The following is a 14,848-nucleotide window of genomic DNA, read 5'->3' on the forward strand; positions in this document are numbered from 1 at the left end:
GCAACACCGACACATAATATACAATCTGTGGCCCCCATCGTAAGGATTCCAGGTTGACCCACAGCATAAATGGGCACATGTGTCGGTTTTGCAGGAACCCTGAAGGGACTGACAAGGACGGCCTCTTCCAGCGAGGGCAGACTCTGCACTGCCCTCCCACCCAGAGGAGGGGAGGGCTTCTTAGGGGGGCGGGGTGAGAGGTGTGGCCCTCCCAGCCTGGCGGTTGACTGCCCGAGGGTCACGTGCCGGGCGCAACCAGCCAATGGGGCCATCTCCACCCCTGGGGTTTTCACCGCGGCGTCGTTCGCTCCAAGTTCCACATTCGTTCCCGGAGAGCCTCCGCGAAGAGGGTTGCCTTAACCCTCTTCCTTTCCCTCCCCGCCTGCTCTCTTCCTGGAAGCCTCGGGTGGAAAGAGACCCTTTTCATAAAATCTGTTGAAGGCATCCATTCAATGTTGGGGGGAGGAGGAATCTGCTGTAGCTATTTAAACGCGCAATAATAATTTATTAAAGGCCAAAAAAAGAGCCTTAGGGTTGTAGCCAGGCACGTTTTACTCAGAGTAGACCCACTGAAATTCATGAGTCGTGCCCGTTCATTTCAGTGGGTCTACGGCCCTCGGAGGTTTCTTAGGGCTTCATCTTTAGCCAAGATGCTCCGGAGAGGTTGTCTCCCTAAAGCTAAACCGCAGAGATTCGGATTGCCACTCCGGCCCCCAATATACACTTTCAAAACTGGAATGCAAAAAAGAGGAAACGTATGAGAGGAGCACTCGGAGCCTCTCTCTCTCTCTCACACACACCGCAGTTCCTCTCCTGGCCCTTGCAGGTGTTTTAAGGCTGCAAAATCCCGTGCACGCATTTCCTGGGGGTAAGCCCCATGGAACGCACTGAGGGCTTGCTTCCGAGTAAACACGCTTAGACTTGTACTCTGCAGTCATGTGCACTGCAGTTCAAGCCACCTCAACTGAACTCGGTGGAACTTCTGAGTAAACACGCTAAGGCTCAGTGGCTACAACGCTGCCACACACACATGCGATTACTTGTCAGGAAACTCCACTGGAGTAAATAGCTTCCAAGGAAACACTCGTAGGAATCTGGACGCCACGCTGCAACCCTATGCACCCTTACTTGGTAGTAAATTCCATGGCATTCGGCAGGACTTACTCCCGAGTAACGGCGCACAGCATCGGACTCCCTACCAGGCCACTGGAGCACACCCCCTTCCATAAAAGTGCATCCGATGCGCACGGGGAGTCAGTCCCACCGCGTTCAGCACAGAGCTCCGGAACACGCGAGTTTTAGCGAGAATTCAACTGCCTTCTGAGAGAATACCCACTGCTTTGCACGGCTGGGCGAGCCCAACGCACACTTACCTGAGCGCTTACTTCCGAGTAAACCCGCCTGGGATCGGGACCTTCTCCCCTCCCCACCCCACCCCACGGGGCTATTCTCGGCCTGTATCGAGACAGCGGTTTGCGTTTGGCTGATCCGCTCTGTCCACGGCTGAAACTGACACGCACTCCTGCCCGGGGGAGCGGACGGAGCTAGTCAATTTCACCGACGGGAGAAGGGGCGTGGAGAGCAAACCTTAAGCTGAGCGCCCGCCTGGGATCTTTCCCGGGAGGGGGGAGGAGAGCAGGGCGGCCTCGGAAGAGTTCCCGGCGGCGTCCGAAGACGCTTCACTGACTAACGAGTCTCGGAGAAGCAAAGATGCCTGGCGTGGAGTCTCTGGCGCGATTTTGACTTCGCCCGTCCTCTCCTTTTAAATTCCAGTGGAAACGGGATCTCTCTCTTTTGGAGGGAGAGAGAGAGAGAGGAAAACCCTCCCCTTCTTTGGTCGATGTGGAAGTAAACAGACGGTCGGCGTGTTCATTTCGTGAAGGAAGCTGGCAGCAGCAGCAGCGGCAGCGGCAGCAAGGCGAAAGCAGCCACTTTTCGCTCTCCCTGACGTTAACCACTTTTCTCTCTCTCTCCCTTCTCCACGTTAACAGTCCCCCTCCCTCTCGAGGACGCTGGGGAGGACCGCGAGAAACCGGCGTTTCGTGTTTGTGGATTGCAGACGGAGAAGGTCTGTCGCGATTTCTGCCTCTTCTCTTGCCCCCCCACGCCTCCAAAAAAACCCAAACCATCCAAAAACCCTCTGCAAGAGTTCCTTGAGGCGCCTTTTTCGAGAAAACCCCAGCCAGCTCCGCTCAGTCGGAGTTTTGGGAACGGCGCAAAGCGGAGAGGACAGAAGGTATTTGTCGTGCAGGCTTTCCGAATCCGGGACGAGCATCCGCACTGATCTCCTGCGAACGAACTGAGGAAGCCATCGAAGCACCGCCGGCTGCCGTTTCTCTCCACACAGCAGTTCGTGTTTGTTTGCTTTTTAACAGAAACTCTGAACTGCGAGCGGGAAAAGCAAAAGACTTCAGACGCCCCCCACCCCCCAAACCCCCTAGCTTCTATTTTGCCTGCTTTCTGCAAACACACAAAAAGAAAAGATTCCCTTCTCCCCCCCCCCCCGAACAGACTCGGAGACCTAAACGATACAATTACTGGAGCCAAAAATAAATTTGGTGGTTTAAAGCTCTCTTTCTCTCCCCCCCCCCCAGCGCAGCCACAACCCCCCCCCCAGATCCCTCCCCTCTGCCCTTTCCCCCGCCTTCCCTTCTGCGAGTGTGTTTGTGTTTGACAAAGAAATGATTTGAACTTCCCACTGCCTCATTAAGCAAAAAACAACAAGGGAAAGAGGAGCGCAGTTTTGACATATGGGTGCGATTTGTCAGCCGTGGCACAGATGCGCGCAGAAGGCAGGCACTGCCATCGGGGACGGAGGCTCCGTCTAGGTTGGGGTGCCTGGGATCCCCCTCCCGCGGACTTCTCGTTCCAGCTCTTCTCCCTCCCTTTGGGGGCTGCCCTTCTGAAACTCCGCAGACGTTCAGCCATGAGGAAGCGAGGCAAAGATTTGACCTTCCTCGCCTTCTGCCTTTGGGGCTAACACCTCCCCTTCCCCTGGACCCCAACCCCATCAACAAACTGGGGGAGCCAAAGCCAAGGAAGAGATCCACAAGATTACGGGACAGCTCGCTCGCCAGCCCGCTGCTGAAACTTCTTGGATGCTTCCGACCAGCCTCACTTGGCTATGGGATCCTACTTGGTCTATCACAGCTTGGGTCTGGCCATGTGCTGCTCAGTGCTGATGAGTTCCGTCTTCGCTCTGGTAAGTTGGACAGGGGTGCGTTTTTTCTGGCGCCCCCCCTCCCCACTTTCTACATGCTCTTTGAGCAATCGCATCCTACCACCGGGGCGATCTGATTTCTGAGAAGCAACCCGAGCTGTGTCAAGATTTTTGTGCTGCCTTTCAAACAACCCCAAACTCCCGATGCTGTGATATATATTCCTATTTATGTTGGTTGATATTTACAAGCGTGGCTGAATTGCTTGGCGTCGGTGGTTTCCGCTGTGAAATAACAGGGCTGTTCTATTCCTCAATCTGCGTTCATATAAATGTTTTCCCCCTTTTTTATTTTTAAAAACCTCAGTCTTCGGGAATAAGCTTTAGAGAGCCACTCTGGGTTCTCAATACCTGCAATTTTACATTCTTGTCTAGTGTCACTTCAAAGTTTGGGCACAGCTGAAGCTGTTGGTTTTGTTGTTATTGTGCCTTCAAGTCGATCATGACTTATGGCGACCCTGTGAATCGGTGACCTCCAAGAGCATCTGTCGTGAACCACCCTGTTCAAATCTTGTAAGTTCAGGTCTGTGGCTTCCTTTATGGAATCAACTCATCTCTTATTTGGTCTTCCTCTTTTTCTACTCACTTCTGTTTTCCCAGCATTATGGTCTTTTCTAGTGAATCATGTCTTCTCATGATGTGTCCAAAGTATGATAACCTCAGTTTCATCATTTTAGCTTCTAGTGATAATTGTGGTTTAATTTGTTCTAACACCCAATTATTTGTCTTTTCCACAGTCCATGGTATGCTCAAAGCTCTCCTTCAACACCACATTTCAAAGAAGTTGGTTTTTCTCTTATCCGCTTGTTTCACTGTCCAACTTTCACATCCATACATAGAGATCGGGAATACCATGGTCTGAATAATCACTGGCTGTAAATATTTTCTGTTTCTTCCTCTAGAAGCAATTAACAGCAGCAAGTTCCATTGCCATTTCAAAAGTCACTGTGGTAGTGATGATGACTGAATCTGGGGCTGAACCCCAACTTTCAGTTGTCCATCCTTGCTTTATGCCAGTTATTCCTTTAAAACCCCTAACCCTGATGAAAGATGTGGGAAACCTCTGGGGTTGGCCTGGCATTGCAGTTTTCTGAAAGGTTGCAAGGATTTGCCCACCAACCAGAGCAAAATGCGTTTTGAATAAGCAATGCGAAGTAAATATGTATTTGGCTGTTTCTGTGCCTGATAGCCAAAAGGGTTTAATTTTCTCATTAACATTAGTATCTGTGATATTTTTTAAAAGAACTTTATGATCAGCCTTCACAACCACCCTGCAAGGCTGATCATTTCTGGATTTGCTTTACAAACGGAAGAGACTTGCCATGAAGGCGGCAGTCCAGAACCCATTTGCTAGTACAGTAGACCTCCCTGAACACAACAGGGGTCCATTCTGAGCAAACATTTATAAGATTGGGCAGTACAGCTGCAATCTTCAGGCGGGGGGGGGCGAAGTCCCATGGGATCCAATGGAACTTCCTATGTAGGATCAAGCTGCAAGCGAAAACCGTAGTATCTCTAGTTAATAAAGGACCTCAGGCAGCAGGTACGTTGATCAACAGGCTCCTCAAGCTGGAAAGATTTCTCCCACACGTTTGCATCAAGATGTGAAATCTGGGGAAACGAGAGGGAATAAGAATTCTCCTCTTACAAATTGCAAGCCATGGCTATCTAGCCCTTGGCAAAGAGTCACCTGTAGATGTTCCCCTTGTGCCAGCCTCCTAAATGGCGTGGACATGACATCAGTTACAAATACTTGATGAAGTGTTCCCCTGGTAGGGGCACATGGAGCTGATGCTGACCCAGACCACTGGTCCATCACTCAGTATTGTCTACCCTGACTGGCAACAGCTCTCCTGGATTTCAGGCAGGAGTCCCTTGCAGCCCTACCTGGAGATACCATTGATCCTGGGACCTTCTGCATGCAAAGCAGGTGCTCTAGTGCTGACCTACGGCCCTTCCCCAAAGCAAACCTCCTTCTTGCAAATCCTTGATAAGTCTATACTAGAGTCAAGCACTACACTGAGCGGATCCCACTGAAAGACCGGAACAAAAACCCGAGCGTTCCTTTGCAAGGAAGAGTTCCTCTCCCAAGTGCTAAACTGGAGCTCTGCTTTGGAGGTGTTTTGGCCCAAACAATCAGAGGGATAGAGCTGAGCGCTTCTGGGGTGCTTCATCCAATCTTCTGTCATCACACACACACACACCCAAGCACGACACTGTAGAACTCCTGCATGTGAACACAGGTAATGGGTGGGTTTTTGAAGGTGCGTTTGAAGGTCGCAGGGGAGATAAAGTGTTGCCCATAGCATGCACGGTCATCCGGATACTACCTCTGGCAAACAGTTATTGCATGGGACTGCAGTTTAAATGCCAGCTTGATCCAGAGCTGTTGACAGTCAGGCAAATTAAATCAGTTCATACTCAAGGGCAATGACGGCTCTGTGTATACTTGGGGGGGATAATGTTTGATTGTGCCCTGACATTTAGAAATCCCCCACCCAGCAAACGTTAGCACACCTGGGCACTTCCAGAACACTAGAAAAGACTGTCCTTTCTGAAGAGAGTTTTCATCTTCAGGCAGTCTGATACAAGTTGGACTCTGGGATCACTGACTTAATGATGCTGTATTTTATATCACAGCTGATGGTCTGCAAGTGCCTTCAAGGCTATTGCCAGGCAGCAAACTAGAAATCCTATGAATAAAAAATAGATAATCTCTTTAAAATGATAGTCTTGCCACCCTCATGAAGCATCCCTAAAAGAAATTTGCGCCCCAAAGATTCCACAGCCTCTGGTACTATCGGAAACCCAGTCTTTGTGATATATGAAATCCTTGTATTTAGTCTATTTATAGCTTATCTTAACAAAGAATAGGAAATACCTATTTTTTCCTAGACATTGACAATATTTGTCAACATTCACCACATTTCAGGCTTTTACTAACATATATAGAAGTGTGTGTGTGTGTACACACATATAATACACACACGACTAGAACATACAGAGAGTGTGGATCTTTTATCTGAAATCTTTTATACGGCATTCGGATGCACACTTAATATGGGACTAGGTTTCACTGAGCTCAATGCTGCTTTTTTCTAAGTAGGCATGTATACAATTTTATAATTAACTTAGCAAAATTCTTCCTGATGTATGGTATATAAATGGTATAGGTGTGTGTGTGTGAGAGAGAGAGAGACTTATCATATTTTCACTTCCTTTTTTGAAAGAGCATGCAGTGTTTTGAGTGATACAACTTTGTGCTGAGTGTAATCAAAATTTATCAAATTATCATCCAAAGGGAGATCTAGATTTATTACTGGCAGAAGTACCTTTACTTGTAGAAATGTGAAAAACCTCTTCGATGTTTCAGTTTATTGGCAGAACAATCTGTTTAATTTCCACCTGCCAAAAAAAATAAAATCCTACAGGTGTTTTGCCGGAGTGGGATTCTGCCTGTTTAGAAGCTAAGAATTCAGTACACATATACTATCCCTGGAAAAGTTCACAAATCCTATCAAAATCCTTTTAAAACTTTCTTTAAATTTCTACAGATGTTCTTTCAGATGGAATAGGGGCTTCCAAAATCCCAATCTGAAGATGTACACAATCATAAAAGATGTTGTTCATCTTGTGGAACAGCAGAGACTAGATAGGAAAGGGCGACGGTCTGAGGAGACAAGCAGAAGGCAAGATGAGACTGGGGAGGGTAGACCAGACTGCTAAAGAAGTGGTCCTGAGGAATAAACTCAGTCTTTGGAGAGAAGAAGGTTTTTGGAAATGGAGAAAGCACAGAGAACAGCAGGGAACGGTTGCACTGTTTTAGACCTGGAAAAGGTGCACATAATGGTGACCAAAATGATCCAAGGGGCTGGAGCAACTCTACCCTGAGGAAAGGTTGCAACGCTTGGTCTCTGGAGCTCAGAAAAAAGGACAGGTTAAGGGGGGAATATGCTACAGAGGTGTGTAAAATTATGCATGGTGTGGAGAAAGTGGACAGAGTGACATTTTTCTCCCTCTCTAGCCATAGTAGAACATGTGCGGCGTCGATGTAGTTGAACGTTGGGAGATTCTGGACCGACAAAAGAAAGCACTTTTTCAGACAGTGTATAGCACAGTGGAGAGGAGAGCCTGGCTAGGAGTCCAGAGTCTGTGAGTTCAAATCCCCACTCATGTCTCCTGGGTGTCAAGGGCCAGCTAAAGATCACCCCACAGTGAGTGGCTCAGGGGTTACGTGCCCTGCCATCTGTGTAGCCATGGGCAAGAGGCATAGTCCCAGGGAGCCTAGTTGCCCCCCAGCTGGCAGTTGTGGACAAGGCAGGGGCTGGCTTGTGCAGCTGTGGCAAGCTGAGCAGGCCCTGGCCAGCTGGGGAGGACTAGCCTCAGAGGGAAGGAATGGTCAACCCCCTCTGAGTACCTCTTACCATGAAAACCCTATCCATAGGGTCGCCATAAGTCGGGATCGACTTCAAGGCAATCCATTTCCATTTTGATAAATTATGGAAATTGCTCCCTTAAAATATAGTGATGGCCACCAACTTGGATGGCTTTCAAAGAGGTTTAGACAAATTTGAGGAGGGCATGGCTATCCATGGCTACTAGTCACGATGGCTAGGTTCTACTTCCATTCTAGGAAGCCATATGCCTTGGAATACAAGGGGAGACAGGTCTGTTGTGCCCAGGTACTGCTTGAGGTCTTTCCAAGGTGTCCAGTGGGCCACTGTGGACAGAATTGCTGCCCAGATGGGCCTTCGGCCTGATCCAGCAGCCACGCTCTTCTTGTGCTGTTACTTTTTAAAGCAGCTGTGCTGTCAAATCCGAGGCACTTACCTTCACAATCCCTTGGAGAGGCCAGGTTGCAGTGCTTGGACTGTAGATTGCATTGGCAGGCTCCTGCAACCCCTGGTGCCCTGAGGAACAGCTTCGCTCTGCTTTTGTAGTGGGTGGGCCCTGCAGCGGATCTGATGGTTATGGAAGCAATCGTGGGACTGTGGCCTGTGGCCTTAAACCCAGCCATTGTAGAGGCACAAATACATGTGTTGCCCCACTGAATTATATCTAGTTTTCTCCTGTCTGTCCCGCCCAGCCCCACATTGTGCACCATCTTGTGATGTTCTGCATGCTTGACATTTTGCAATGATAGTTACAGGTGTTCACAGGTATTCTTCTTGTCCGCGTTTAGTGTTTCTGTGAGAACTGGTTATAGTTACAGATCCTTTCTGGGGGCTGCTCTTCCTCCAGAAAAGGTGGCGTTGGCTGTTTGTTTTCAAGGACCTGCCGAGAGATTCCAGGCAAGTAGGCGTGTTGGAAGGTTCTCAAAGATAAAGGCTGCAATTACTCAGAGGAAAATCCCACTTAAGCTCCTAGGAGCTTACCTTTTTAAACTAATGGTCCACTCAGAAGCTCACTCCAACATACTTAACAGCTCCATCTAAATTGTGGCTATCCATTCAGTGTCAAGAGAATGTGTGTGTGTGTGTGTCTAATTGTTTACTTGGATCATTCAAGGCTGAACTGCATGTGCAAAACCTCCGCAAGTGTAACTTGCCATGTTAAACTCCAGATCATGAGAACTGGTGGCAGTTGGTGGCTCCATGTCATTGGGGTCAGTGAAATCCACTCTGGGTTTTAGTCTGAACTTTCAAGGAGCTGTCCAAGGTGCTTCGTCTTGGACAGCCCCTTGAAAGTACAGACTAAACCGTGGAGCGGATTCCACTGCCTCCATTCACATGGAGCCACAGCTGCCACTGATTAGTACAATGTGTAAGAACCAGCCAGTCTCTCTCTCTCTCTCTCTCTCTCTCTCTCTCTCTCTCACACACACACACACACACACACACACACACACACACACACACACACACACACACACACACACACACACACACACACACACACACACACACACACACACACACACACACACACACACACACACACACACACACACACACAACCATACCTGCGCGCACACACTCTTTTATCCCCTGAATGCAGAAAGGGACTCACCACCTGCAAAATATTTGACCCCCCCCCCCAACTTCTGTCTGCAGGGTTTGAACTGCAATGGTCCATTCATACATGCAGGTATAGTCATCAAGTAATGAACATCCACGTCTGTAGCAGTCAGATTTTTTAAATAAATATGCAAAATTACATTCAGATTTTTTAAAAAGAAATACATGCAACTTCACATTGTCTCAGAACTTTACAATCTAATGGTCTGCAAAGAAAATCTGACATTATTCAAACTTATTTATCTACCCACCTCTCTGTTAGTTTAGTAATAAAGCACTAGCCCGCAATGTTCTCTCTCTCTCTCTCTCTCTCTCTTTTAATATCTCAGTTTAGTAATAAGCTGCTAGTCCACGTCGTTTCCCTGTTATGCTAACAGGGATAGAACAATTGTTGATTCTTGATGCAGCAGAAGTCAACAAGCATGTTACTAATTCAAATCCTCTTCTAAAATAGTCTGAAACCCAACAGCATTTTTTTTTGGGGGGGGGAGGAATTACATAAGATTGCGTAGCCAGCTCTTGATCTAGCCTCAACTTTTTCATTGTTTCTGTGTGTGTGCGTGCATGCATGTTCTGTATGTTGTTAAGTCGGGGTGGAGAACCTTTCACTCTCCAGATGTTGTTGGACTACAAGTCCCATCATTCTCAGCTAGGGATGTTTTATGATGTTTTAAAATGTTTTTCTCGCTTTGTTTGCAGCCCTGGGCTCCTGCTGGGAGGAAGGGTGGGATACAAATTAAATAATAAATAAAATAAAGAAATAATGAAATGTGGCTGGACACCACATCCCATTAGCTCCAGTCAGCATGGCTAGAGATGTGAAGGCCTGGGAGGGAATGGGGAGGGGATGCCATTTTTCTCTTTTTCCCCCAAAGCCTTGTTTTTTTCTGTAAAATTGGGGGGGGGATATTTTTTCCTTATTTTACTGTCTCACTACCACCACCACCCCCCCAGACCTTCACATCTCTAAGCATGGCTGATGATCAGGGGCAGGGATGCAGGAGAAATTCAATTCAGTTCTCATTTAAAGCAAATTATCCAATTCACACTTTTTGAAACAGTAGGAGAACTGAAACACAGCCATCCTTTGAAATTCTCATTTATTTGAATTTTGCAATGCAGTTCGCCAACCAAACAATGTTTAGAAAAATGCATATATTCAGGGAAAGTGGGGATAAAAATAAATATATTGGTGAAAATAACATAGAGCAGTGCATTATGTTAGGATAAAAGGCTTGCAGATTGTGTAAATTAGGCAAAACTGCATACAAAACTACACTTAGCAGGAGAAATTCACAAGAGATTTGGCTTTAAATGGAAACTGAATCAAATTTCTCTTCCCCCCCCCCATTCCTACTAAGAAGCAGAGCTTGGAAAAGTTACTTTTTTGAACTACAACTCCCATCAGCCCCAGCCAGCATGGCCACTGGAATGGGCTGACGAGAGCTGTAGTTCAAAAAAGTAACTTTTCCAAGCTCTGCGAAGTAAAGGTCACTGATCACAATGGGACTTCATTCTGAGTAAATATGTACAGTGTTGGTTAGACTGGTCAGCTACTATCTCCTGAGAAGTAGTCACAGGAACCTGGGAAGTTTAGCTCCGTATTGAACAGCAGTATAGTCGTCCAGGGGCCTAGGAGGTCTTAGACTCTTTACTTTTTGGGAACAGAGTCCCTATGTCTTCAGTGTTCCTGCTGATTGGAACCAACAAGAGTGAAAGGCGGCTAGTCACCCACTGAGAAGACTCTTCTCAGTAGGTAACTCATTCCCCTTTAGACTTAGTATGTCAATCAAGAAGGGAAACCGAGAAAAAAAAAGTTCCTTACCTTACAGCAACTTAGTACATTTGCCCATGTACGTGCACAGAAAACAGTAGATGTAGCTGAAAGGCAACACATAGAGATCTGCAGTGATCGTTGCAATGCATGACCAAGAGAAAGCATTCCAAAGAAAGCAAGAGACTGAAAGCTCATCTTATTGTATAATCTTACAAGGTTGTATAATTGTAGAAGGGGGAAATGGCTGTGAGGGGGTGTGGTGTGGCTCTCATGAATTGTACTTCTGCACCTTGCACTTCTGAATTTGCCACTAAGCTACTCACTGTCTGCACTGGGATTCTGCTCTGGCCATGGTTTCTTACGCACATTGTTTCTGGAAGCTCTCCATCTGTTTTTCTCAGTGTCAGTGGAGGAAGTCTTCCCGGGGTGGGGATGGTAACAAACTGAACTTAGAACTACCAGCTCCCCTGTTGATGGAAGACTTCCAATGCAATCCTAAACATGTTTACCCAGGAAGGAATCCCATTCTGTTTAATGAGGCTCACTTTCTAGTAAGTGTGCGCTTAGGATTTTTGCAGACTTTGTGTATAAGGGGATGTCCAGAAACCAATTGCTTCTGATGCAGATTGAGAGATGTTGTCCTCTGTTAAGAATAAATGGGAAGAATCGGGGGGGTAGTATTACAGCTGGGATGGGCGAATCTGCCAATTTTTCTCATTTTCCCCATTCAGTATTCAGTTATCTCCATTTCCACAACAGTTTGTGATTTATTTTTTGTAAAAGCCCTCATGAAAACTATCAGCATTTTAGTCTGAATTTCGCCTAAAGTACACATTTTTGCTAAGCAATTTTCCCTATTATTATCGTTAACTGAATTTATATCCCACCCGGATCCCAAAGGAGGCAGGACACCAAACATATCAACAAAAACAACTGAACAATAAGAAAAGAACAACATTCTAAAAACATTTTAAAACACAGCCACAGTTAAAACCATTCTTTCCTCAGTGATCTTCAGGTCACCAGGAGCAGTCAACAATGATGGAGACAGACACACCTCACTGGGGAGGGCATTCCACAAATGGAGAGCCACCAATGAAAAGGCCCTGTCACAGGTCAGCACCAATCAGGCAGCCCCCAGTGGCGGCACCACCAACAAGACCTCACCTGCCACTCGTAGGGTCTGACATGGCTGCTACTAGGGAAGGTGTGCTTTTTGATACTTTAGTTCTAAGCCATTTAGGACTTCATATGCTAGTACAAACACCTTGAATTGGGCCCAAGAGCTCACTGATAGCCACTGCAGTGCTGTCAGTATCAGTGACACATGGTCCCATTGAGCTGCCGCACTTACCAGCCTAGCAGCTAGCTGCTACCTTTTGTATGCTACATGCACCAATATATGTATTTTTACGCACATATTACCCTGCTATATGCATTTCTGTACACGTTACCTGCCTAGGGTTGCCAGGTTCAGGGCCTGAGACTGATCCTGTATCTTTAGGAGAAGAGAAAATTCAGCCAAGTGCAGGTGTTCTTGCAACATTGTAATGAGAAAAACCACAAGGTGGAATTCTCCCTTCCCCCTGCACAACTATTAAAGATACAGAAGACCTCTTGGAGGCTGGGCCTGGCAACCAAGAGGTCTTCTGTATCTTTAAAAGTTGTGCAGGGGGAAGGGAGAATTCCACCTTGTGGTTTTTCCCATTACACTGTTGCAAGAACACCTGCATTTGGCTGACTTTCTCTTCTCCTAAAGATAAAGGATCAGTCTCAGGCCCTAACCCTACCTGGAGGACTGCACTGCAAAATTCAAAGAGGTGCAAATTTCAAATGATGGCTGTATTTTGGTCCTCATATTGTTTTGGAAAGTGCCAATTAGGTAGGTTCACCTTGAAATGCAACTAAATTGAATTTCTCCCCCACCCCCTAGTTACACCCTTCATTTCTCAGTCAGGATCCCTATACAGTAACTGTAGAAAATCTGCCTTGCAAACCACACAGCTCTGCTAGTCCCTTGAGGCTGCTGGAGAACCAGAATGCATTCAAGCACATCGGAGATTTCTACTCTGTGGATCAGATGCACTGAAACCTGCATCTCGATGACTGGCAGCCCTCACGCTGGCTGTGGCTTGCAGAATAGTTTTAACTGCCCCCATTTAAAAAAATATGAGGGTGTCTGCAGAATATCACTATTTTGCAGAAGGGATTCAAGCACATGCTATAAATTTAGGGTTGCACACTTCAAAGGAACGAAAGCATTCTTGTTGCCCTAGGCCACTGGTTCCCAAACTGTTTTTTCCCCATGGACCACTTAGAAATTGTTGACAGTCTTGGCAGACCATTTCATGATTTTACTGCCTATTATAGCAATTGTAATCAGGAGTGTAGTGGTCCAGGGTCTCGGGGCGGGGTGTCTTAGACCCTTTACCTTTTTGGGAGCAGGGTCCCAGCAGGATCCCTATGTCTCCAGCATCCTATGAGCCAATCAGCATGAAAGGGGAGCGTGTTAGCCACTGAGGAGAGTTTTAACATGCTTCCTTGTCCCCTCCTGCTGATTGGAGCAATCAGAGTGAAAGGAGGTGAGTCAGCCACTGAGAAGACTCTTCTCAGTAGCTTACATTCTCCCCTGTCATGCTGATTGGCTCCCAGGGGCACCTGTTGTTGTGGGAGAAGGCATTAACAAGGATCTGATTCTCAACCCAGCAGCAAAAGAAAAAAAGGGGAAGGGTGTGTACCAGTGGCTATCATGAAGTGGCCCTGCACTTCTGAATTTGCCATTACATTCCTGATTGCAATGTGCTGTGGCATATGTTTATGATTTTTAATTGTTTTAATTGCTTCTTTTATTTCTTGTATCTTTTTGTACTACAATTTGCATTCCATAGAATTCAAATTGTAATACAATTAAATACAATCTAAGAAATTGAAAAAGCAATAAAAATGCAATTAAGAACCAAAATGAATATTTAACACAGACGTGTCGTGGAGCACTTGAATGAAGCTTGCCGACCGCTTGTTCATAGTTTGGGAACCTCAGTCCTAGTGCAACAAATCCACTTAAAAAAAAAAAGAACTGGGTTTTTTGCAGCTCAGAAGGGAAACTTGTCTGAAAAGTGTGGGATGAATGAATGATTAACAGACATATAAACAACCCACAAGTAAATCAGGATGAATGCTCATTGTCATATAACCTCCCTGCAAAGCAAACAAATCAAAATGAATGCTCAATAAAAAAACAGGATATAATTTAACCTCTGCTGAAGCTTTGTGCAAATAAATGCTCAATAAACAGGTCGTCTGGCAGAGCATTTTTTCCACTTCTTTTTCTCCAATACAAATAGTTTTTTTTGGGGGGGGGACACTGAGAAGGAACTGCAGTCACTCTTACACCATCAGGGATTTATATGTAAGGGTTGCTGAAAGTTTGTGTGTGTGTGTGTGTGTACACACTTGCAGTAATGAGATCTTCAGCAAGTATCTTTGCCACAGACACACAATAGCAAATTATATTTCCCGCAAAACAAACCTTACATCGTATCCCCAGCTATCTTAATTAGGGTTGTCCCGTTCAATCCCTGAGACTGAGACTGTGACTGTATCTTTAGGAGAAGAGAAAGTCAGCCAAGTGCAGGTGGTCTTGCAACCCTGTAATGGGAAAAACCACAAGGTGGAATTCTCCCTTCCCCCTGCACAACTTTTAAAGATACAGAAGACCTCTTGGTTGCCAGGCCCAGCCTCCAAGAGGTCTTCTGTATCTTTAAAAGTTGTGCAGGAGGAAGGGAGAATTCCACCTTGTGGTTTTTCCCATTACAATGTTGCAAGAACACCTGCACT

The 14,848-nt window shown here is 46.4% G+C and overlaps 1 protein-coding gene across 1 annotated transcript in view; it reads left to right on the plus strand.

The window, feature by feature from the left end:
- Positions 1 to 273: 273 nt before the first annotated feature.
- PTH1R (parathyroid hormone 1 receptor) overlaps positions 274 to 14,848 on the plus strand; it is a 162,207-nt gene continuing 147,632 nt past the window's right edge. The window contains exon 1 of the mRNA XM_061586051.1: positions 274 to 3,202. Within this exon, the coding sequence (XP_061442035.1) occupies positions 3,125 to 3,202 (78 nt within the window). The 5' untranslated portion in view covers positions 274 to 3,124. The remainder of the gene's footprint in view (positions 3,203 to 14,848) is intronic.

Source organism: Rhineura floridana, chromosome 10 (assembly GCF_030035675.1).
Source record: "Rhineura floridana isolate rRhiFlo1 chromosome 10, rRhiFlo1.hap2, whole genome shotgun sequence".
In the NCBI taxonomy this organism is placed as follows: Eukaryota; Metazoa; Chordata; class Lepidosauria; order Squamata; family Rhineuridae; genus Rhineura; species Rhineura floridana.